The sequence below is a fragment of the Buceros rhinoceros genome, unplaced genomic scaffold (genome assembly GCF_000710305.1).
Source record: "Buceros rhinoceros silvestris isolate BGI_N320 unplaced genomic scaffold, ASM71030v1 scaffold15136, whole genome shotgun sequence".
NCBI classification, from domain to species: Eukaryota; Metazoa; Chordata; class Aves; order Bucerotiformes; family Bucerotidae; genus Buceros; species Buceros rhinoceros.
In genome coordinates, this window is record NW_010418215.1 from 29,983 (window position 1) to 39,676 (window position 9,694).

Here is a 9,694-nt window from a genome sequence, read left to right on the forward strand (position 1 = left end):
AACCGGTCGAATTTTGGTAATTTTCTTCAACATGGGGGTTAGTAGAATGCGAGAGAGATGATGATAGGGAAGGAAAAACATCAAAGATATAGTCTTAAAGAGATTGGATTTTGGAAAGAAGTTGAAGTCTGCTGGATAAAGAGGGTGGGTCTGGGTTATAACCCAGAAGTTACCAAGCAGGTTGAATGTTCGATTCAGACATGGAAGGTGTGTACCCTGTGTCAACCAGTGTGGCAGTGCAACCTAGAGTTGGCTTGAAGGAGGAAGGATTGAGCAGGAGTATGAAAAAACCCAGAAAGATGCAACAACAGTAACAACACTTTTAAAAGACTTTGTACAGACTTGAGAGAAGAAAAAAAAAATCAAACCCCCAAAATGTAAAGTTAATGTAAAATATTTGGTTATATATCAAAATAATTCACCTTGAAAATCCCAGTTGTAAAGCAGCCTCTGAGGAGATGGAAGTTTAAACTTGGAGGAAAAGACTGAGCAGTCCCTCCTGGTCTTTTCTGTGCTGGCAGTTTCTGAAGAAGTGCGAGATGTTTTGCTTTAGTGTGTTGTGAGAATATCGAGGCAGTCTGTTTTCTCTGAGCGGTTCCCTATTCTGTAATGGTCTCTTCTTGTAGCTCCCTTCAGCAGTTCTGCCTGAAAATTTTGAAAGAGATTTTTCTAGTTGTCAACACGTGGGGTTTCTTGGAAGATGTCTGTATTTTGAAAAGAACTTTGTGTTTACAGCCCTTTCCATCTCAGAGCTTTGATCCCAGCCCTGGAGGGCTACAAGCCAGAAGAGTCCTGCAGATAGCATGCAGCTGAGCGCAGAAGTCATGTCATCTTGCTTCAGAACTTCCACATCAGTGGTTTTGGTGTTGAAAACAAAAGATCTTTGCTTTCTGTAGAGAAATAAGCTGTCCTGTTGTAGGAGCTAATGTTAGTTCATCTCCTTTCTCAGACAGAGATGCATTTCAGGGCCGTGTTCTCAAGTAGAGCGATCATAGCTGTCAGATTTGGGTACCTGAACCACAGCGCTTTACATTATTATAGGTGTTGGGTTTTTTTCCAAATGACATTTAAAAGCCATGAAGTCTGGCTCTTGTGCTACCAGTGACCCACGAGTAAAAGCAGCATTTTCTGCACGTGTGGAAAATTGTCTGATTGTTTTGTGCATCCCTCTGCTTTTTTAATGTTTTTTCAGGTTTACAAGGCCAGAACATCTAGGAAGCAGTGCCAAAATCAAATGTAGTGGTTGCCATAGCTACCAGGAATCTACCAAACAACTCACTATGAAGAAGTTACCCATTGTGGCCTGTTTTCATCTCAAAGTAAGTTCACAGGGGGCAGACAGAGCAGAGGATGCTTATTCCTCTCTGAGAGGATGAGCTAAATTCCTGGACCTATCTTCTGGCTGTCACAATCTTCTGGCTGTCACAATCTTCTCTTCGATAAATGAATATAAAGAACAGCTTGCATGCCCAGCAAGATTTTCTATTAAGATAGTGTTGCATTATCTATAATGTAGCTTTGCAGTATGTCTGTGGGAATGTAACTAATCAGAATCTAGAAACAAATTGGAAGGCTGGTCCAATACTTGAAGCAGTCTCCAGTAACACTCATCCTGCATGGTAAAATCTTTACGCTTCTACTGGAAGAATGCCACAGGGGAACTCTGTACCGAAGGAAAAGCGTGAAAAAGTTACTGTTTGCGATGGAGAAGGCTTCTTGTGTCCTCCCAGCCGTGATTTGGCTTGCAACATCTCCAACCCAGATTGTGGCAGATGCAATGCTGGGAGATCCTGTCATAGTTGGTGCCCTCAGATAGTTCAGTCCTTTATGATTTGTGTCTTAAATATGATGAGGATGACTGTGGTGCAGAGTAGTCAGCTGTCGCAGAAGCTGAAGGGTCAGTCTGTGTCCAGAGGCAATGGGTCCTTGAAAAATGATGCCACAGGCCTTTGCAGAAGCAGCCTCCATGGTAATTTAACTGCATCTTTGATCTGCTTGAGCTTTCCGACTGCAGACCTCAAAGGTCTGGAGCATCTCCTGAGACAGAATGACAGTCCTCTTGTAGTTAGGCAGCAACTGTTGATCTCTGCCCTCAGCTCTTACTATGGCCAGTGTTTCAAGAAACTGCTTCTCTGATGATATTGATGTCACATAAGATGCATAAAGAAAAACAGCATTTTACCTATGACTGTGGTGGCTGGAAACAGATTTTAAACGGGCAGCCTGTGTGCTGTGTGCATGTGAAGGCTTGTATTGCCTCTCGTTTCAGTTGGGGAATGGTGAATTGAAAGAATGCGTGCTCCAGCCTTTTGCTCCAAAGACTTCTTGAAGGAGTTCATTTCTTACCTGGTTTCCACGCTTTAACTTTGGTGAAACATCTGGGTAACTTCCATAGTGTTGGAATTAGACCTTTATCTTGTAGCTGTTGTGGCAGAGCGTGTGCTGAACTTCGCTGTAGCGTGCAGGAAGTTCTTCTGGTTTATTTTCCAGTAGCCCTCTAAGCTGGATCAGTGCATTCATACTGGAAAATCTAATAATCTGTGTGTCTATAGTGTCATGGTCTCAGACCACAAGTCACAGGCTGTATTCGAGAAATTATTGTAGTTTGGGATTTAAATTACATAGCAACCTCGTTTCCAGCGTGGCAGCTATTTAAAATCTGTTTTCAAAATCTGGCTTGTACAGAAGCTTGTTAATGAGCTGTAGAGGTCTTGGCATGAAAACAGAATGCCGTAGGAAGGGCTGTGTTCAGGAGAAAAGATTGATTCTGCTTCCCACTGCCAAACAGTGTCACAGGTGGGAAGAATTCCCTCCTCTGTAATTGTACAGGCCTTTTCAGACTGTTGGGGACAGCCATGCCTTCAGGTGTTCACCCCCATACACCAGCAGTTCTTCAGCTGCATCCTGGGCATTAACCAGGTGGAGATGCAGTGTTACACGCCAAAGTTACTGGACTGGCTGGAGCCCTTGGCCTGCTGCTTGGCTTTTGGGAGGAGTTTCGGCTCTTGTTTTTATGTTATTTTTGTTTTATTTTATTATTGCAGAGTAGTTGGCATGATAGACACGGGTGATTCTGCTCTTTGGGCCAGGCAATGCCAATGTGCTCAGCCCCTTTCCTACTCCGAGTTCAATATTTCTGAATGGTTGAAGATTTTCTTTTAAAATAAATTACTTTTCCTAAGCGCTTGTGTTGTCCTGTCCACGCAAAAGGCAAATTTCATTTCATGCGTTAAGGCAAAAAAGGAAACACCAGCGATAAGAATTACAGAAGTCTCAGCTTTTCTCATCTGGCTCTGTTGCTAGGGAATTGTTATGGCACCACAATTGGAAAATAATTAACTTGAAGTGTAAATAGAGCAGAATTTCTGAGAAATGGGGAGAGAAGCTGCCTTTAAATAGAAACTCATTCATCTCTTTCTGGTATTTGTTCCCATTTCCGTTTAATGTTCAGTCGGAAGGTTGAGGAGAGGATGGTGAGTATTGCAGGCTGCTTTTTGCGGAAGGACAAGACTTTTTTACGATCATGTTCCCTTTTCGTCGTAATTTGAATTGGTGTTCCTGCGTGGGCTCGACTCCTGTCACTTCAGATGGCGGGACGGGTGGGTTAATGTGCGAATCTGATGGCAAGCTCCTGTTGTCACCAGTTCCACGTACCAGTGTGGGCAGCAGCCACGTATGAGTAGTACATAGTACAAATGAACACTGGTTCGGGTAAAGGCTGTCTGTGTCTCTCCGTTTCAATACATTTTGTTCTTAATGGCAGTTGGGATTAAGTTTGGAAGTATAGATATGAGATGAACAATCTCATTAATACTGTATTTTCCTCCCACTAATCATGGCTTATTTTCCTGGTAGAAATGTGTTAGAATTTACAGGGGGGTTCCCAGCCAGATAGCCAGTAGAAATAACCTGGGGTTATCCCGGACACTGACTGCTAACATGCTTTCATGTTAATGTTCCTAAGCTTAGGATATTTCTGACAGACAGAAAACTTAGCCTTTCTCTAAAGAAAAAAAATCTCTTCCGCTTTGTCTCCAGCGGTTTGAACACTCAGCCAAACTGAGGCGAAAGATCACTACATACGTCTCATTTCCGCTGGAGCTGGACATGACACCATTCATGGCTTCCAGGTGTGTACCACGGTCAGAATCCCCCAAAGACCTGGACAGAACTGTTTACCGGTTCGTACGTGTGCAGCATGGAACATCCTTGAATCGAGCTGGTAGAGCAGTATGTATAAGGGTACTTCTGCTGTAAGCTGCTCCTTGAGATGGGCATCTTCTCCAAACTCATTTTTAGATGAATGCTGAGTTTTGCGTGCCAGAAGAGGCTTTGTATTTAAACATTAATTTGTTTTTCTGTATTAATGTGTGTTATGTTTCGGGTTGCATGTTACATTTATAGACGCAGATCCATCATGACTTCGGATCTCTGCTTTGGTCCCATCACCTGCCCGCCCACCCACCAGTCTTGTGTTGTTAGGCAGACTAGACATAACCTAAAGCCTAACCTGGGATTGCTGAAGCTGTAAAAGTCCTTCCCCTTTATTCCTGCACACGTGAAAATTGTTGTGGGGGTTTTTTGTTTTGTTTTCTACCTCCAACTTCGGTTTAGGTAATGCCGCAAGAAAAAAAAATAGTCCAGCTTGAAATAGGTATTTCTAGTTGGTATTTAAACAGTAAGATTTTTCCCACCTCCCAGGTTTGTGATGACATGACATTAATATAAACATACTCTTATTTGTATTGGTCAGATGTTCCATTCAAATAGACAAGAGTATATTCAGATTTAATTTCTACCTGAAGCAGTGCAGAAAGCCCCAAAAGGTGGCGTCTCTTAACACAGGGGCTCTATTTGATGCTGAAATGTTACTCGTAATTTCACGCTTCGCCCACCCTCCCCTCTCTCCTGGAGAACAGTAGATGCTTCTGACAGGAGAGAAAGGAGAGCCCTGAAGCTCCGTTAAATAGCGTTTTGTTACGAATACATGGTTTATTCCAGTATATTCTGGAGATTTTGAGACTTGCCTGCTCCTCTGTTGTGCATTCTCCCTGGGTAGAGCAGGCTCTGCCAGTGAAAAGTACCAAGCGTAATGGAATATAGATGGATAATCAGCAGGCAGACTCGGTGATCTGAATTTCATCGGCTGTGAAATCCACAGCGTAACCTTATTGCTGCTGTCAAAACACAAAGTGCCTTTACAGGTGGGAGCCAAGATGATTGACCCATCACAGATAAAGGATTGATGTAATTAGATATAAAAAATACAAATCTTTTCTTAACCTGTTTTTAAGCTTTTTGGCTAGGACGTTTGACGCAAACAGATCAGTATTTGCAGCGCTGAAGCCTTGACCAGGAGGAGAAATGGTGTTTCTTATGTCGCATTGCTGTGAGAACAAATAAAGCATCTGTAGCATCCTAATCAGCAGTGCTCCTCCACTGCTAGGCAGCCTTGTGCTTCGGAAAAGGGACCCGGAGTCGGCCAGCGGGCTGTGTCCTGTACAACCTCTTTCCTCGCTTTGGGAAGCCGCTGCTTTAAGTGACTGGATTTTTTTGTGTGTGTTGCAGTAAAGAGAGCAGAATGAACGGGCAGTACCAGCAGCCGACGGATAGTCTAAACAATGATAATAAGTAAGTGGTACATTGCGCAGGGTAGTTGGCCTCTAGGAGGAGGCACACCGCCTGCCCTCCGCCCTGCACTGCTGAGCGCTTTACCGCGTGGGACAGCACGGTCAGTCTGGGCTGTTGCGCAGTAAAGCTCCATTCACCACAGTTGCCTGCCCTTCCACGGCTTTGTGGGGGCTGGCTTTCGGATCTGGAGGTGCTAACCCCAGTGATCTGTCTGTGAGCAAAATTACAAGCATCAGAAGGGGTGGGTGTTTCCTTTGGATGATCTGATTTCTATTGCAAGAGCAAAGGGAGATCCAGAGGACCGAAAGAACACAGTCCCAAGTAGATGACCCCATCTTGGGCCTCTTGGCCACGTATTCATTCCAGTCAGAATAATTGATATGGGCCCTTGCTCAGGAATGTGAAGAGGCAACAGCTGGAGTGCTCTTAGCTGGAGTGCCCCAACGTGGGACTAGAGTGGTGTCCAGCTCGGTGGGATTAAAGGGCTCCACCAGGAAGAGGGTGACTTTATACACCAGCAGCTCTGTAGACAGTCAGCTGAATACGTACGTGCCTCGTTGTGGCACCTGTATCAACAGAGCTCTGTGGATTCGAAACCTAAGTAGGACAACACCAAGTGGGATTGGAAGAGGGTGTTTTACCATCGTGCAGCTGTGTGTGTGTCCCAGCTTGAGGATGGCTTTTAAGGAAGAGTGGAGAACATTTGCAGAAGAGCCACAAGTAAATTTAAGACTGGAAACAAAATCTTACTGTAGAACAAGAGAGTCAAGGACTTCAGCCTTCCCCTTTTTAAGAAAAGAAAAGGAAAAAAGAAGCTAAGAGTAGCTTGATTATCATTGTCTGTCTTTGGAACAGAGAGGTGTCTGCTGGTCCGCAGGCTGTCAGCAGCACCTGAAAGCTGAAAGTTGAGGCTGAATATATTCAGTATTTCAGAATAGGTACAGACTTCCCAGATGACAGATAATTACAGCTATTTATCACTAGAAGTATTTGAGATTAGTTTAAGATCAGCTATACTTAAGATTAGCCCCATCCCTCAAATGCATTTTTCTGGTTCACTGGAGTAATTAACTAATTCAGGGAACTAGAAGGTCAAACTAGATAATCAGCGGGTCCTCTTCAGCAATATCTGTTGGAGAAGAAAAATCTTTGGTAGTCAGTATTGGTGAAGTCATCAGGCTGCAGCGTTGTAGTAATAGGAAGACAGAAAAAGAAAAGAGGGGTTCTTTGCCCTGGGCACGGATGTCCTCTCCCCAGTTAAGGTTAAGAGCTGGTGTTTTGCTGATGGGTCAGACCCTTTGCTGTTGCTACATGTGTTGGTGAAGACAAGCTGCGGTTGTTCTTCCCCTTCTGATCCACTGACTCCTTTCTGTACCAGGTATTCCTTGTTTGCAGTAGTTAATCACCAGGGAACCTTGGAGAGTGGGCACTATACCAGCTTCATCCGGCAGCACAAGGACCAGTGGTTCAAGTGTGACGATGCCATTATCACCAAGGCTAGCATTAAGGACGTGCTAGACAGTGAAGGGTAAGCTGGAACTGGGAAGGGGAAACAAAGGGAAACTTGGACCTTTGCTGGGTTTTCCTCACATTCAAAAGACCCTTTCATCACAGAAGACTTAATTTCTCTCTTTGAATATCGAATCACACAGAATCATCTGGTTGGAAGAGACCTTCAAGATCATTCAGTCCAACCGTTCCCCCAGCACTGCCAGGGTCCCTAACCCCTGTCCCTCAGCACCACCTCCACACAGCTGCTAAACCCCTTCAGGGATGGGGTCTCCACCATCTCCCTGGGCAGCCTGTTCCAATGCTTAATGACCCTCTGTGTAAAGAAATTTTTCCTGATATCCAACTGAAATTTCCTCTGATGCAACTTAAGGCCATTTCCTTCATAACGTGGGAGAAGAGACTGACCCCCACCTCCCTACAACCGCCTGTCAGGTGGTTGTAGAGAGCGATAAGGTCTCCCCTGAGCCTCCTCTTCTCCAGACTAAACCCCAGTTCCTCAGCCACTCCCTGTAAGACAGGTTCTCTAAACCCTTCAGCAGCTTCGTTGCCCTTGTCTGAACCTGCTCCAGCACCCTCTGACAGGTAACTCCTTGAGTGCTGGACTCCCTTCTGCAGCCCCCCACGCAAAGTCACTAAGGACAGGAAGAATTTCACCCATTAAAACACCCGATTTCAGTGCAGGTAGCAGAGATCTGAGTTGGATTGGAGAGGGACACAGGAGTTTTCACCCACCCGCCTGGTTCTTCTTTGCTTCTGTACCGGTACAAGGCAGACGGTTTGCAGTCCCTGAGTTCTGATGCCTGGTAACAGGGCTCTGAAGCAACAGTTGTGTCTTAAAGCGCCTCTGTGTCGCGATAGTGTTACACGGATGCTGCCTGTCTGGGCACCACCACAGTCCGATCTGCCGAGCTTTCGGCTCCTAAATAGATGGTACAAGAAGGTTTGGTGGTTTGATGTACAACTGTTTGGTTTCCCGAGTTGTTGGTAAAGTGATGTCAGCTGGCTTCCCTCCTCCTCATCTGCGGTTACCGCAGCGACCCGACATGTCCCTGGAATCGCTTCAAACTGAAAAGAAAAACAAAATTAAGTCTTAATTTTTTATGAGGGCGTCAATGGAAATACTAATGTGCTCCGACGTGCAGCAGGAAGCTGAAATTGTCCCTCTGCTTTCTTGCAGATATTTGCTGTTCTATCACAAACAGTTCCTGGAGTATGAATAGCCTTATCCAGCAGCTTGTCAGATAGAAACAAGGAAGAAAATAAGCAAGCCTTCAGAATCGACACACAAACCTACCTGAAATGAAAAGACCTATTAAAAAACAACTAGCACTGAGCTGTAACAGGACCTACTTGACACTGACTCAAAGCCTGGCAGAGTAAGAACTGAACAATGTCCGACGTGTTTGCAGTCCCGCAAGGACGGAAAGAGGGACAAAAGAGGCTGCAGTCAGTCACTTAACAGAGGAAATATAAAATGAAAGGAATGCTCTGGGTGGGGGAAATGGGAGCAGAGGAGTCCGGGCACTGGTGCGTCTCCTACGTTCCTCCAAAATGTGTGTGGGAAGGCAAGGGGTTCTACCCTCATCTCCATCAAGCATCTTCTCCATTTGGTGCTTCAGCTCCAACGACCAATCACGTAACAGTTAAAATTAAAAATCCAAGCCCATTTTTTTATGCATATGGGTCTGAAAGCAGTAGAGTGGAGGAGGAGGGGATGACACAACTAAAGGACTTTGCAAGTATCTTTTTATTTGTGAATTTTAGTTATGAAATAAATACAGTATGAAACTATTAGGCTCTTTTTTTTCCAACAAGCGTGAAAGAAACCCTGGATTGTGGAACTGAAGCTGCAGTACTGAGACAGGTTTCCAAGCATGCCTGCTTGCACAGGTAACGTCAGCGCCATCGGACTGCTCATCAAAAGCATCAGCACAGATTCTGTTCTGTTTGAGCCCTTTTTTGTTTTGTTTTCTATAAATAGCTATTTTCTTAATTTTTTTTCCTTTTATTCCCTTTTTTTCACGAGAATGAAATTCATAAATGCAACCATCAGTAAAAACGAATGAATTGGCGTGTTTATACTGTAAGAGTGGTCTTGGTTCTTTTTTTAAACCTTGTGAATAAGTTTGAATTTCTCAAAACTGCTTGTTTTGTTGTGGCTGGTTTTGGTTTGTTTCTCCCCCGCTGCCTTCCCAAGGCTCATACACACACGAGTGACACCCGCAAGGACCTCGGTGCTGGAAAACGCACCCTCTGTTAGGAGCGGTTGCTGCTGGGGGCAGCATTGAGCGATGGATCTGCTGCTGCTGAGCCCTTCTGCAGTGCACTGGGGTTTTCAGTAAACACCGCGGTCTTCTGCTGCGTGCTGGGCTGCTGTTGGTTCCTCGTGTCCTCCCGCAGGTATTCGCTCCTCACGTACCCTCCTCGTCTGTGCAGCACCACAGCCCGCAGCTGGTGGCGCTCGGTGCGCCAGCTCGCCCTGCTTTGTCACCACGGCAGTCCTGCCCTTGCTTCCCGTGGCTGCGCTGGCTTGTCGTGGAACAGCAGCAGC

At 45.2% G+C, this 9,694-nt stretch overlaps 1 protein-coding gene across 1 annotated transcript in view; it reads left to right on the forward strand.

Annotated features, from left to right (window-relative positions):
• Nucleotides 1-9,227, forward strand: part of LOC104495487 (ubiquitin carboxyl-terminal hydrolase 22) — a 25,522-nt gene extending 16,295 nt beyond the window's left edge. Inside the window, exons 5-9 of the mRNA XM_010138462.1 lie at nucleotides 1,193-1,319; nucleotides 4,039-4,130; nucleotides 5,569-5,631; nucleotides 7,010-7,159; nucleotides 8,321-9,227. Coding sequence (XP_010136764.1) covers nucleotides 1,193-1,319; nucleotides 4,039-4,130; nucleotides 5,569-5,631; nucleotides 7,010-7,159; nucleotides 8,321-8,363 — 475 coding nt within the window. The 3' untranslated portion in view covers nucleotides 8,364-9,227. The remainder of the gene's footprint in view (nucleotides 1-1,192; nucleotides 1,320-4,038; nucleotides 4,131-5,568; nucleotides 5,632-7,009; nucleotides 7,160-8,320) is intronic.
• Nucleotides 9,228-9,694: the final 467 nt, after the last annotated feature.